Source organism: Falco peregrinus, chromosome 1 (assembly GCF_023634155.1).
Source record: "Falco peregrinus isolate bFalPer1 chromosome 1, bFalPer1.pri, whole genome shotgun sequence".
Taxonomy (NCBI): domain Eukaryota; kingdom Metazoa; phylum Chordata; class Aves; order Falconiformes; family Falconidae; genus Falco; species Falco peregrinus.
Window position 1 is genome coordinate 68,397,595 of NC_073721.1, and position 14,753 is coordinate 68,412,347.

The window sequence follows — 14,753 nt, forward strand, 5'->3', positions numbered from 1 at the left end:
TTGCTCCTAGTAGTAATTCAGTATTGCAAACAGTTGTAATTCACTATTGCCTGTCTCCATTTCTTGCACAAAATAGAGGACCTTAGCTTCCATAGCAATCTCTGGCAATACAGGTGCTGTTGGTGTTGGAGAGAGAGAGCCACGTATGCTGGTTTTACAGCACTCTTTGAAAGATACAGCACTGCAGGGCAATCCAGCTGACGGAGCCTCATCTGGCCTCCAGGATGTCTGGCCCATCACTTCAGAGGCAGTGAGAGCTGTTGTCAGGGTAGTGAAATTCCTTCCCTGGCACACAGCTCTCGTGGCCTGAGCAGGGCTTCCCTGCCATGTACGCCATGCATACATCCCACTGTACAATGAACTTCTGAGACCCCGTTTACAGCAGGAAACTCTTGAAAGAGTGGTACCTAGAAACCGAACTAGCTGAAACTGGTAACTGAACTGAACCCTTTCCTGGCAAGAGGAATGCACCTGTTACATCAGTGCCCTGGGCCATATATATGTCAGTAGCTGGTTAACAAAACCCAGGCCTGGAAACAATGCTGCAGAGTGTATAGCTTTGTTAATGGGTTTGGTAGCAGGACCAATAAAGTTCATTGTTGAGTTTCCCTACAAATGGCTTCCTTTGTGCTGCAGCTTTTTACGTCAGCTTTAGCTAGACCTACCAGTTGTACTAGCCAGACTGAGGGCATGATCTTCCCAGAGACTCTGGTTCCCATGAAGTGAAAAGGCGACTTCTGAAACATCCCTAGAATTGCCCTTGGGCTTCTGAAATGGTCCTCTTTGCCTAGGAAACCTCTGTGTCTTCTCTCCCTGGAAAGGAACAGAAGAAAATCAAGGCAGAGTGAATCGTGATTTTTTTTTTTTTTTTTAAGACTCAGGAGAAATGTTGGTTTTAAGGCTCACGTGAGAAATACACAAATCCACCTGCCTCTCCCAGTGGGCAGTTGGGTCAGCCTGGCCCTACCAGCTCATGTCTCAGCTCTGCCATGGGGGCTTCAGCCCCTGATGGCACAGCAGATTCACGCCCCACACTCGGAGAAGAGCATGGGGCAGCCAGGCAGCCCCTGCAGACAGGGGGCTGAGCTCAGCCCTCAAGGGATGTGCTCATGGGCTGCAGGCTCAGGGTGGGGAAGGGGCAGAGTTGTTCCCAACAGGCAGGTTTTGAGCGAGAATCTTTTGTGTATGTGACCATGAACTCTCAAGAGCACACCCTGAAACTGTTTGATTGTACTGCTCAAAACCGAACACTTGGAGCAGACACGAATTATCAAACAGGTCCTCTCGATCCAGGAACGGACGAATTGCAGATACTTTCCCTGAGAAGGGGAAGAATCCTGCTCAGAGCTGGAGCTATGCCCACGGCAGGGTGTTGAGGAAGAGCAGCAACACCACTGAAAGAAGCTGCTCCTTCCCTCTAGATGTGGAGCAACGCACAGCAAAGAGGGACCAATACCCACCTTATCACGTCGGTCTCCTGCGAGGACGACCGGGCAGAATCCCGTTCCGTTTCCTCATTTACTTGCTTTTGTCCTGGTTAGTGCGACCCACCAGCAGCGGCAGCAGCCGCGGGCCGGCAGGCCCAGGGCAGCGCCACCCCCACGGCCGGGCCCGGCGCTGCAGTTCCCGCGGCGGCCAGCGGGGGCTGCTGTGGGTCGCCTCGGCCCCGAGGGCCCGCGGGGGCCCGGCCCCGCCGCCTCCCTCCCGGTGCACGGCCGGCAGCCTCCGCCGCGGCGGCGCGACGGCAGCGCCTCACCTTGCAGCCGGCACCCTTGCCAAGGAAAAGCAGCCGAGGGCACGACGGGGCGGCTGCAGCATCCCTCCCCTTGAAGCCCGGAGGGGAGCGCAGCCCAAGGCACAGACGGGGGAGCGGAGCGGGAGGCAGGGAAGGACCTGGGGGCAATGACCGCGGCGCTGGGTCACTCCCAAGTTAAGTGCCAGCGGGGCTGCCGCGGGCAGAGCCGCCCGCCCGCCCGCCCGCCGTTTGCGCGGGTGCTCAGGAGGCCGCGGGCATGGGGGGTGCACGGGCCGTCGGCTGGATGGCCCTGCCCGCCACCTTGGGGCAACGAGGAAGGGCCGGGGCGCCTCGCAGCCCTCCTGTAACTTGCCCTCGAGTTTTGCTGTGAAAACAAAAGCAAAGCAAACAATTCCCTTCCCCCCAGCCCGAAAATAAAGCTCGGGCACTACCCGGGCTGGTCGAAAGGGCTCTATTGTCGTTTTTAAATGAGATATCTTTGCAACCGCTCGCCCCTCCCCGAGCCAGCGGGGAGCCGCCCGTATCCCTGGAAGCGAGAGGTAGCGGGGAACAAAAGGCAAACTCCGAAGTGACATTGAAAATAAAAGGGAGCTTTGGTTACCCCCAGGGAAAGGTCGAGGGGGAAAGGTCGCCATGCCGCCAGCGCACGTACTGCCGGCGGGCGCGGGGGAGCGCCTGCGGGCCCGGCCGCCAGCGCCGCGGAGCCCCCGAGCCCGGCCCCGGCCCGCCGCCGTGCGCCCTGCGCGCAGCCCCGGGGGCGCGGAAGGGCACGGAGCCCCCGCCCCGCAGCGCGCCCAGGGCAGGCGGCAGCTCCCCCAGCCCCTCGACGGGGCAGGCGGGCGGCATGGGGGGAGCTTTGAGACCGAACCAGGGGGCAGCGGGCAACGCGCCCCCTCCCAGCCGGCCGCCGAAAGGGGCTACGGTAAATCATACGGCGGTACCGGCTCCCAGCCCGCCCCTCCGCTCCGCACCCACGGGCACACGCACGTCGGTCGCCTCCGTGTCCGGCCCCACCCGGGAGCCGGGAGCTCCTTTGCCCGGCGCCGGCGCGGCCCGGGCCTGGCGGCACCGCTGCCAGAGCCGCCCTGGGCCCCGGCCGAGCCCACGGGGAGGGCGAGGGAAGGGGAGGGGAGGGCGGCGGGGGGACCCACTTAAAAGCTGAGTTCCTTTTTGAAACACTTAGAGACGACAGGTTTGAGGACTATGACTGTATGCGTAAACATATACTCATGCATACCTGCTGCCGGAGGTATGCACCCCACACGTGTGTGTGTGTGTGTGTGTGTGTGTGTGTGTGCGCGCGCGCAGGCATGTCTGTGTTTTTAACTCTCTCTCTGTAGAACAACTTTTTGCAAATTGTCTCCGCCGCCACCTTCCAGCAGTCCTCCGCAGAAGTCACCTCTGGCTTGGGTGTATGACAGGCGCTTCGGGGCAACGATAGGACTTGTACGTGTGTACCCAACGTGCTGCGGCGCCGGCAGCCTGCTGGCGTTAAGGAAGCCAGATGTGCCGGACGTTGCATTAATTGCTGGTACTAACGGTGCCACGAGGAGGAGGGGGTCAGCCCACAGCTCACCCCGCCGCTCCCCACCCCAGGCAGCGGGGCACCCCCGCCACACATAGCCCTTTCCCCCGGGTCCCCAGGCGGGGCAGCGTGCCCCGGGGCCCCCCCGCTCTGGCACGGCGGCTGCGGGAGCCCTGCCCTGGCACCCGGTCCCTGGCCCCACCCTGGCCCTCTTGGCCGGGAACGGCCCGGCACAAGAGAAGACGGGGGTGGGGGGGGTGTCGGAGGATTAGGGCAGGAGGGCTCAGCCGTCCGCCAGGAATTGGGGAAGGAGGGAAAAGAGCTGCGAGGAGGCAGCGCTGCCCTCGCACGGAGCCTGGCGGAGTGGGGCCGCCGAGGAGCGGTGGCGAGGGGGCCCCGAGCACCCCCCAGATGCGAGATGCTCCACGCCCTGAGCAGCTGGAGGAGCAACTGTGCGTGCGCTGTGGAGGGGTGAGGATTTTCGCTTTAGCCTTTGGTGGTTTCGCTTGTTTTCTTTAGATTGCCACGCCAGGGGAAGAGATTTCGACCGCTGTATTGCGGGGTTTCTCCCACCCGAACGAGACAACCAAGACCACGGGGGCTTTCCCACGGCGGGGAATTGTCCCCATCGGCCACAGCAAGAGTTTGCCCCCCCGCCCAGCCCCTATCCCCGAGCGCGCTGTGCCTAGGGAGCGCTCGCAGGGACCGTGTCTGGGTAGGACTGCCTTGCACGCCTCAGCATGTGCTCTAGGCAGGGAGCGGCTCCCAGCGCCCTGCCTGCGGCCGGCAGGGACAGCTGCCCAGGTCCGCCCTGCCCGATCACTGCGGAACCCCCGCTCCGCTCCCTTCCTCCCGGCGTGGGCTCTGGGCACGGTGTGCGGGGCACATCTTCCATTGGGGGGGGGGGGGATCTAGGGGGATATGCACAAGAAATCAGTGATGAAGTTTCTGTGAGCTCGCGAGGGTGGATGGAGAGTTACAGCAAGCTGCCTCGGTGGTGCCCCTTTTCCAGGCTTTGGGACGGCACTGTGAATGTCTCTATGGATGTGTTGGAATTGTGCTGATGACCAAGAGAGAAGGAAGAGTTCTGTCCCAGTTCTGCTCTTGCCCCCCTTAGCTCAGACCTCTCTGGGAGCGGCTGGCCCCGCCGCAGAGCCCGTCGAGCCCCGCTCCCCGCGGCAGGGCAGGCAGGGCTGCGGGCAGGGCTGCAGGCAGGGCCGCCCCCTCGGCGCTGGGAACGGGGGCGGCAGGGCTGGGCAGGGAGGGGGATGCTTCGTGTGCGGGTGGCTTGACGCAGCCAGGCATGTACCCGTGGGGCGGCCCGCGGGGAGCGCGGAGCACCGCATGCCTTTCTATCAAAAAGTTTAGGCTTAGAAAGTGTCTCTCTTGTTGAGAAAGAATTTTCCTGCGGGCTGGAGGGACCCTTCCCGTCTCCCCTCCAAGCCCAGTTCCCCGAGGCTGTCAGCCAGCGCAGCCGGCGGGTCACACCTGAGCACATGCTTAAGCGCTGAGGGAACCGGGGCCGCGCTGCTGCGTGGGCTCCGCTTGCGGAGGAAGGGTGCGGAGCCAGCGCGGGGCTGGGGGTGCCTGGAGGAGGGAAGAACAGTTTGGGGCGAGGGGCCGAGTCAGGCGCCGGAGCAGGCAGAAATGCCACACACACTGTCCCCTCCCGGCATCCACCCGGGATGGGTGGCAAGGCAGAGCCGTAGCCCTTCGGCGGCTCTGGCTGGCCAAACACATTCGATTCCCCTTGGGGAGGCACAGCAGCTCGTATAAAAAAGACATTGTTGTCTTTGGAGAGCCCTGTGTGCACTTTCAAAAGCTGATCCTTGAGTTCCCAGCCCCCGCAATCCAGTTGATGAGGAAACGCGCTGCGGTCTTGGTGGCACCGTTTCCATTGGGATTGGCACCATTTGATTGACAAAGTCTCCCATTCTTCCACCTCTCGAGTGTTATCAAACGGATTGTGTGGGGTCAGAAGCTATTGAAGGGACGACCGTGTAGCCGCATTCTGCAAACACGGGGTGAAGACCGTGCTTTTCTCATGAAAATGCTTCCACCAAGCAAAACGCATCTCATCTTCCTTGCTCTCCTCCTTAGCATTTCTTTTTAACTCGAGCTTTTTACTAAGCAGCATCACCAGGTAAACGAACACATCACTAGAGGCAGCCCAGACAGGACCCAGCCGGGGCGGCCACCCTCCCCGGGGGCTGCGGGAGCCAGCTCTGGCAGAACACACGGGTTTTGAGGGTTTGAAAGGAAAGGATAAGCGGACGGGACAGGGCAGCAACCAAGAAGCTTTCTCGCCACTTGTCCGGGGTTTGACTCGCCCCGTTATAGCTCATTTGGGGCGGGAAAGGAGGGGCAGAGGCTGTCCTGCTTCCTTTTCCCTAAGTCGATCTAGCGGGGCTAAAAAGTGCTGTCGGGACCTTGTGAGGTGTAGCTGTGCCTGTCCGCGGGTCGGTGTGTTCCTAACTCAGCGGTCAGACCCACACAGGGTCTCATCCCGCTCCCCAGCCAAGGGACAATGAGGAGCCCTCGCACTGGCCTCCCCCTGCGAGACCCCGCGCAAAGCCGGGGCTGGACGCGCCCGGGTTAATCGAACTGGGCAGCGCTGGGGGGCGATTCAACCTGCGCTCGTTCGAGCGGGAGGGTGAACCAGCTCGCTCAGCTGCGGCCGGTATGCCAGGGGCCCGGCGGCGCCCCCGGCGAGGCGCAGGGCGGGCGGCGGGGCGCATCGCATCGCCCACCCCCGCTCCCCGCTCCCCGCCGCCGGGGCCGGCGCTGGGGCCTCCCCGGCCGCCCCGCATCGCACTCCCAGGAGAGAAACCGAGTCGCTGCTCCTGCCCCACAAATTGCGCGGTCATTCGCTGTCGTTCGTCTCAGATGCGAGCCGTCCGCAGCGTCATTTTGGTGGATCCTGTGGTCTTTAATTTCCGCCCCCCTCCATCCATCCCCTCCTTTTTAAGGCTAATAAAACAGGCACGGAGCTGATGTGCCTGAGAAATCCGGGGGGGGGGGGGGGGGAAGGGGGGAAGAACCCAACCAAATCACCAAGGCAAGGTCGAGTGTCTCTCTGTAGGAACAAAACCAATGACCGTACTGAAAAACACGCGCAGAAAGGGTAAAAAAAAAAAAAAAAAAAAAAGAGGGGGTGGCGGGAGGGAAGAGAAATTTTCCAGGGATATGGAAAGACAAGATCTAAAGTTCTGGAAAGAAAAGAGGTAAAAGCAGCCCAAAGTCGCCCTTCCCTGCCTTTGGTGACCCAGCAGACTCACAAGCCCCACTTCGGGGTATTCAGCCCTGAGGGAGCCGGTGACTTCGGGGTATACAGCCCTGAGGGAGCCGGTGCCGAAAGAGGCAGCGGAGATGCTGTAGGAGAGCTGGAGGCCTGATTGAGGCAAAGTTCCCCCGATTATATTTGTGTGGAAAAGCTCACCTCTTGCAGAGCTCTAAAGTGTAATCAAGGCTGAGGCTTACACTTGAAGGATGTTAACTCTTATACGGGAACCTACTTTCTCCTAAACGGTTTCTTGCCTAGTGAATGAGAGCCTCCCAATTGAAGCAAAATGATCCTTATGTACTAATATCAAGCACAGTCACAAAGCGACTGGCTATTTATGCTGCCACTTTAGACAAAGATATTTAGTTATTCCCGGGTAGCAAGTGCACTTTTGCATTTTTAAGCACGAACCAGCCGAGCACAAACATATTTACAAGTGCAATTACTAAATAGTTACTTGACACTTCAAAGTCACTGGGTTAACTGTACTTTCGCTGTAATTTTCTTAATATTGGGGTTTGCCAGGGCTGTAGGCCGGGGTGTGAAACACTCGGGGGAGGTTTCCCCCCTCCGCCAGGGAACACCCCGAAATATAAGCTCTGGAGACACTAGACAACTTGGGAGATTTCTTCAAAGACCCGAGTGACATCAGCTGATGGCTGCCTGTACGTGTGTGTGGCTGTGAAGGGGCTCGCTTTTGTTTTCGCACCGGATCCGAGAACAGATCCGAAAGTGCCAGAAATTGCATTTTATTCGAAACTGCAGGGAATTCATTGGCAAGGTGGTGTAGCAGATGACCTGAGAGGTCTTCTCCATCCAGCTCCCGTGCTGTATAAATAACCTTAGAAAGCAGCTTCACGTTCAGAGGGACCACGAGAGCTTGTGACAGTCCTCGCCTTTGAGAATAACGAGTGACATTTTGTGCTAACCTATTTTCCAGCACTCTCTCGCCCCAGGCAATTAAATTACTGCTTGTTTTCGCAAACCTGCATCTTCCACCTCTCCCTGAGGTTTAAAAAAAAATAAATTAAAAAAAATCCTCGGTGAACGAAAGTTGTGGGTTTAGGGAGAGAAACGGTCCTCGCACTGGGGGTTTCGCACTGGGGGTCTTAGCGGACATAGAGAAGGTTCCCGAGGTGCTAAATCTTCCAGGCGCTACTCAGCCAGCAGCCGGCCGGGGGACCTGAGAAGCCGGTGCGGGTCGTGCGGAGCGCGGGGCACGGTGGCCCAGGGCGAGCCGTTTGCCCTGCGGCGAGCTGCCCTCCCGGCGGCGGGGCTCCTTCCCCACCAAACTTAGTGGGGGGAGAGGGGGGATCGCTCCTTCGGCTCACCGGCATTCAGCCCCGTCTGCCCAGCTCTCACAAAGGCTGGGCTGACAGCCTTGCCACCCGGGAGCCGGTTTGAAATCCTTTCACCTAGTCAGATGGGGGTCTTTTCGCCTTGCCTTCCATTTCCCGTCCACCGTATTGCCACCCCCGGGAAAAAGAAAATTAGTTGTGCTCACGGGGTCTCTCTCTCTGTCTTTCCCTCTCTCTCCCGCTCTCTCGCTCTCTTTTTTTTTAAGACATTAAAAAAAAAAAAATCCTGACAAGTAAAACTTAAAGGTGTTTACCTTGTCATCAGCATGTAAGCTAATTATCTTGGGCAAGATGTAGGCTTCTATTGTCTTGTTGCTTTAGTGCCTATGCCCCGCCTCTGGTGGCAGCCTAAAACCTGGCGTCTGGCTAAAACAAACGAAAGGCAGCCCTGAGCCTCCACTCAATCCAATTAAGGCGGACTTCGTCCACTCGGTTACGTGTACATCCAACAAGATCGGCGTTAAGGCAACACCAGAATATTTGGCAAAAAAAAAAAAAAAAAAAAAAAAAAGATTTGCCTCCCCTTCCTTTTTTTTTTTTTTTTTTTTTTTTTCCCCAGCCGCCGAATCATGTCGATGAGCCCAAAGCATACGACTCCTTTCTCAGTGTCTGACATCTTGAGTCCTTTGGAGGAAAGCTACAAGAAAGTGGGCATGGAGGGCAGTAACTTGGGGGCTCCCTTGTCAGCCTACAGACAGTCTCAGGTTTCTCAGCCGGCCATGCAGCAGCACCCCATGGGCCACAACGGAACAGTGACTGCCGCCTACCATATGACAGCGGCAGGGGTCCCCCAGCTCTCCCATGCTACGATGGGGGGCTACTGCAATGGGAACCTGGGCAACATGAGCGAGCTCCCGCCTTACCAGGACACCATGCGGAACAGCGCTTCGGCGACAGGATGGTACGGCACCAACCCGGACCCCCGCTTCCCCACAAGTAAGTCAGCCCGGGGCTGGGTGGCCGGCGGGGGTGGCCGCGCACCTGCCCCGCCGCACCGCGGGCGCCGGGGGCTCCGCGCCAGGGCGAAAGTCGGTCCAAATCCCAGCCGCTCCCCACCCCCCCGGCCCCCCCAATTCCTCCTCCTGCCCGAAGATCGTGCCCGGTCCCCCACCCCGGCTGGTTTCGTGTCAGCGTCCCGGGGCTGCGGTTGCGGGGAGAAGGGGGAGGGAAGCCCCGCGGTGGCGGGGAGTGGGAGCCCGGGGCTCGCCGTCCAGCGGGGCGGCGGCGGCACGGCCCGGGGTCCGGGAGGCAGTCGGCGGTGCCCGTCCGCCTGCGCGCCGCCCGGCACCGGGCGGGCGAGGGGGGATGCCGGAGCCGCGGCAGCCGCGTCCCGGGAGGCGCGGGGGGGAGCGGGCGAGTCCGCCCCGGCCGGGGCCGGCGGAGCCCCTGTCGCCGGCCGCTCCCGCCGCGCTGTCACATCTGGTACTTGCTCGGGTGTCACCCCCGGGGCAGGGCGAGGGGCGAGCGGTCGCCTTTATTCACCGGGGCCGGGCCGGGCGAGGGGTGTCCCGTTGCCCGCCGCTCGCCCTGGGGACGGGGATCGTAGGTTCGGGAGCGTGGGCGCCCCGAGGCCCTGGCCGGGGCTGGGCTGCCGGGGGGCTGCGGGGCCCCGCCGGGGGCGAGCGGCGGCGGGGGCCTCCGGAGCGCGGGGCCGCGCTCGGGCCGAGCCGAGCCGAGCCGTGCCGAGCCGAGCCGAGCCGAGCCGAGCCGAGCCGAGCCGAGCCGAGCCGCCTAAAACGTGCCGCCTTCTCCCTTGCAGTCTCCCGCTTCATGGCGCCGTCCTCGGGCATGAACATGGGCGGCATGGGCAGCCTCGGCTCCCTGGGAGACGTGAGCAAGAGCATGGCCCCGCTCCAGAGCACGCCGCGGAGGAAACGGAGGGTCCTTTTTTCCCAGGCCCAGGTTTACGAGCTGGAAAGACGTTTCAAGCAGCAGAAATACCTCTCCGCCCCGGAGAGGGAACATTTAGCCAGCATGATACATCTCACCCCGACTCAGGTCAAAATCTGGTTCCAGAACCACCGCTACAAGATGAAACGCCAGGCCAAAGACAAGGCTGCGCAGCAGCAGATGCAACAGGAGAACGGCTCTTGCCAGCAGCAGCAGTCTCCCAGAAGGGTGGCCGTGCCAGTGCTTGTAAAGGATGGCAAGCCCTGCCAAGCAGGCTCCAACACACCCACAGCAGCTATCCAGAGCCATCAGCAGCAGGCAGCTACAACGATCACAGTGGCTACCAATGGCAACAGCCTCGGACAGCATCAGAGCCACCAGACAAACAGTGCGGGGCAGTCTCCAGACATGGGACAGCACTCGGCCAGCCCTTCCTCTCTGCAGAGCCAAGTCTCCAGTTTGTCTCACCTAAACTCTTCTACTTCTGACTATGGCACTGCCATGTCTTGCTCCACCTTGCTATACGGTAGGACCTGGTGAAAGGATTAAACAAAGCAAAAGGGGAAAAAAAAAGGAAAAAAAAAAGAAAGGAAAAAAAAGCAGATATTCCCAGTCACACAAATCTCTGTCCTGTCCAGACTACTGGGTATTTTTCTTTTCTTTTTTTTTTTCTTTCTTTTTGAACGCCCCCCCCCCCTCGTTTGACTGAGTGGTTCTCTGAGGACCTCTAAGAAAGAGAGAGAGAGAAAGAGACTTTTTTTTTGTTCAGTTTTCCTGTTACTCTTGATGGTTTTGGGTCTTTCTTTTTTCTTTTTTTTTTTTTCCCCAAGGTTGTTGTATGGGGTGTTAAAAAAAAATCTGACTAATAACCACGGAGCAGTCTGCAGAAAGGGAACCATCGTTAGGCATGGTCCGAAGGCTTGGATTTCAGATGTACACTTCGCCAGCGTCTACGACTTGCATGTAAATATAGAGATTTTGGGGGATGGGGTGGTTTTCCCCCCCAAAAAAACGCATTCGCGTCACCCAGACACAAGAAGCAGCTTCCCCCCTCCCCCGGTCTCCTCTCCCAGCCCTGCCGTCAGGGCCAGCGGATGGAGACGTGGAGTCATCAAAGGCTTGGCTTTTATTTTCCTCCTTACGTTTGATGTGAACCTGTAGCTGTATAATGCTGTCACAAGTTGGACTAAACCCATAGTTTTTAGTAGCCTGTATATTTTGTTGTAAAAAGAAAAAGAAAAAAAATACAATCAACCAAACAAACCCCCACCTTTTTTATGGACACTGATCGCCCCGTCGTAAATCCTCTGGCAGTTTGTTATTTGCGCACGCCGCCTTTTCCTGTTGTAACTTATGTAGATATTTGGCTTAAATATAGTTCCTCAGAAGCTTCTAATAAATTATACACATTACGAATATTCTTTTTTTATTTCCCTTTGGTTCCTCCTCCCGACCCTCCCTTCCCCGCATCTTTTTTTTTTCTTTCTTTTTCTTTTTTTTCTTTTTTTTTTTCTTGATGGAAAAACAACCCGGGATGCTGCCAAATCCTGAAAGGCCCCTGCCCCTCCCAGGGCCCGGACCCTGTTCCCAGAGGGGAGCTGCTCCAGGGACTTAAGGGGATACAGGATCAGTCCTCAGCGTGCAAAAGTGACAAGCAAACGCATGAGATTCACAAACTCGATAGTGAAGGGATCGAGTCCAAATTCATTAGCCCAATTATTGGGGGGGCGGGGGGTACCTCAGAGACGTCTTGCTAGAGAAAGCAAAGTATTCCGGGAGTAGAAATTCAAATGCCAAAGGCACGGAGGAGAAAGAAGGTAAAAGTCTAATGCCACTAGAAAAAAATTAACGAAGAACTTGCTGACAGTATAGAACACGCGGCCGATTTAAAGAGCGTCCAGTTTTAATACCTTGTAAAAAAAAAAAACCACACAACAAAAAAGAATAATTTCTACAAGGTTTTCCTATGTACTTGTATTTTAAGGGAAGTACAGTCACCTTATTTATAATAAAAATAAAAAGATAGTTTATTGTGTACGACATGTAGTTTGAATTAACTTTCTTTATCAGCTGTATTTAATTTTCTACACGTGCCCGCCCCCGGCAGCCTGCACGCACAGAGGTGCCCACGCACCCCCCCAGCCCCCAGGCAGAGGTTAGCGCAGGCTTCATCCCGCTGCAACGCAGGTTGGGGCTGGATGGGTTTTTTGGGGGGGCGGGAGTTGGGGGTGGTTTTTTGTGTTTGTTTGTTTGTTGTTTGTTTTGTTTTGTTTATGTGTGTAGCGATTTGGGAAGCTTGTAGAGAAGGAGATGAGGAGAACGTACGTGGTGCGCGCACGTGTGGGTGGGTGGGTGCGCGTGGGTGCGCGGGGTGCGCGCCTGGCTGAGACACCAAGGGGCGGTGGGTAGGAAGGTAAATATTATGGGTAATGCAAGGCAGTTAGGTATTAACTTCGCTGTAAATATATAAAGCATATCAAGTTAAGCAGCTCGTATCGGACAAGCCCGAAATACATATAATTCGCTATTTTTCGGGTCCCAAATATCCCTTTTGTGAGTGTAACAAAATAGGACGTCCCCCATCCTAAAAGACCTTGTAGCGTGTTTTCCTTCGCATCTGCTGCTCGGTGTCGGCTTTTTTTTTTTTTTTTTTTTTTTTTTTTTCCCCTCCAGATCCCCTCAGTTAAATCACGGAAGCGTATCGCAGTCATTGAAAGACCTCTGAATTACAGAGGTATTATGAAATGTTCATATTTTTGAAGAGAAAGCCAGCAGCTTGCCCGGGATGGAAACAACTCAGCCCCAGTTTAAGTAACAGCTTTCGAAAGCTCCGGTCTTTTATTTATACAAGACAGCCCGTGTTACTTGGACACCAAGTGCTAGTCTGGATGGAGAAAAAGGGAAACAGAAGGGAAAAAAAGATTACCGGATTCTTTCTGCCTCCCCCCTTCCCTTATTTCTAACTAGAAAACATCACGTTTGTCAACAGGAATTTCGAGACCTTTCATTCTTTATATGATGTCCTGCTTTACACAGCGACATTCTCAACTAACCCAAAGAATATTCCTTTTTTTTGTTTTGTTTTGTTCCCTTTCTCTACGCAGAATATTCGTTTCAGATCTATAACAACATGTTAAGCATGGCGGGGGTGGGGGTGTTGCCTGGAGCTTAGTGCTGTTATTTCTGCTAAAAGAAGAAAGTGCTGGGAATTCCTGGTCCGTCGTACAGCGCTGCCAGCTCCTGCGGAGGGAGCGATAGCAGGGTTAACTCTAAGGATTTTTAAAATTAGGATTAGTTTCTCCCAGTTAATATACAAGAGCGAGGGGAAAGTGCTGTGGTTAAGTCCACTTTTGCCCTTCAGATGTAATTAATGTTTGCATCCTTTCAAACACAGGAACATTCAAAAGTGGGGAGCACCGAAAGGCGTTAATACAGATGAGAAAAATTATTGCCCCCCCCCCCCAACACTGGCGTTAGCATGTTCCATAGAGATCCAGCCAGTGACTTTTCATTATAGACTTCGGGGGAAATAAATGAATTTTATTGTGTCTCGACAACCTCATAAACACATATTTGGTGGTGGGTGTAATTACTGTAATGGATTATTATGTACACTGACTTATCTTTCTTAAACTAGATTTAGTTTCGATTAAATAAACTCGTTTCCACTTTGTCTGATGTCGGCTTAGTTTAAAGTCTGTTTACTTGTTCCACAGAAAGGTGAATTCATCTCTTTATTAAGCACTAGAGACCGAGCAAACACAGTTCAAACTGTATTTACATATCAATCAGGAGAAATGCAAACAAACTGCCCTTCAACAATTTTATAGAAGTTTTTTTATGACATTGTGTTATTACCTTTTATCATAAAATTCTTTGTATAAACCAGTTACGCTTTGATTGTGATAAAGATATTTCGGCAGGGTGGGGGGTGGGGGGGAGATACATTTGAATCTCCAGTCTCCCTCGAGAACACTCACGAGAACTTAGTCACTGTGTAGCTTTTCTAAATTAAAATATGTGCCTCCGTCTAAACTCCTGCTTCTTCCAATACGCTGATTTCCAGTCTCCCGGTAATCAATGCAGAACTTGGATAATGGGATGGCGAAGGGGAGGGGCAGCACGATTCAAATCTGAAACGATGGGAGAAATGCACGTTTCCCGGTGTAACCGCTTTCTCGACGTGAGCCCGTGGGCACCCAGTATTTTGAGAGAGAAAGGGATCTAGTGAAGAATGGCTATTCCCTTCCACCCCCCCACCGCTTGGCATTGCCTGTCAATGTAGGAGACTCGCGGAGGGCATTTTTTTCCTGCTGTAAATAGGAGTTCATGCTGGAGTGCCATGAAGTGTGCGTGTAGTGGCACAGCAGGCTGTGGAAAAAAAAAACAAAACAACCCCCAAACCCAACAAAAAACCACCACCACCACCGCCACAACAGCAGCAACAATAGCAAAAGGCTTCTTCATATTTTCTATTTCATATCCAAACGGGTTGCGGGGTGGGTTGGTTTGTGGTTTATTTTTTGGGTTTGAGTTTTTTGGTTTTGTTGTGGGTGGTTTTTTTTTTTGTGTGTGTGTGGTTTGGGTTGGGTGGGTTTTTTTCCTTTTTCTTTTTTCTTTCTTGCTTTTTTTTTTGTTTGTTTGTTTCACCGCTGCCTCTGAGCAAGAGGGATGCTTGGCAGGAGAGGCTCAGAGGAGCCGGCGGCGCGGGGCCTGCCCCGGGCGTTGTGCGGGCCCGGCCGCGGGCTAACGGGCAGCGAGGGGCGGTTGCCCGACCTACGGGGGGCAAAAAAGCCCCGGGGAACGGCTCGGAAAGTATCTAGCCCGATCTGGGTTCAAAAGGCAGTGCAGGGCCCTAAGACAGTGTTCAAAGTGGAGATCCCAAACAATGTAATCTGAGACAGCTCCGAGATGACACCAAAAGAAGTTGCCACGGGGAGG

General features: G+C 55.7%; 1 protein-coding gene across 2 annotated transcripts; it reads left to right on the forward strand.

Moving 5' to 3' along the window:
* Window positions 1-3,699: 3,699 nt before the first annotated feature.
* Window positions 3,700-10,491, forward strand: NKX2-1 (NK2 homeobox 1). Of its 2 annotated transcripts, XM_005243852.2 has the most exons (3): window positions 3,700-3,752; window positions 8,482-8,858; window positions 9,682-10,491. In XM_005243852.2, the coding sequence occupies exons 1-3, from the start codon at window positions 3,700-3,702 to the stop codon at window positions 10,350-10,352; spliced, it is 1,101 nt and encodes a 366-aa protein (XP_005243909.2). In that variant the 3' UTR covers window positions 10,353-10,491. The 2 variants fall into 2 exon arrangements, with proteins under 2 accessions (XP_005243909.2, XP_005243910.2); XM_005243853.2 differs by lacking the exon at window positions 3,700-3,752 and having other exon boundaries at window positions 8,470-8,858.
* The last annotated feature ends 4,262 nt before the right edge of the window (window positions 10,492-14,753 follow it).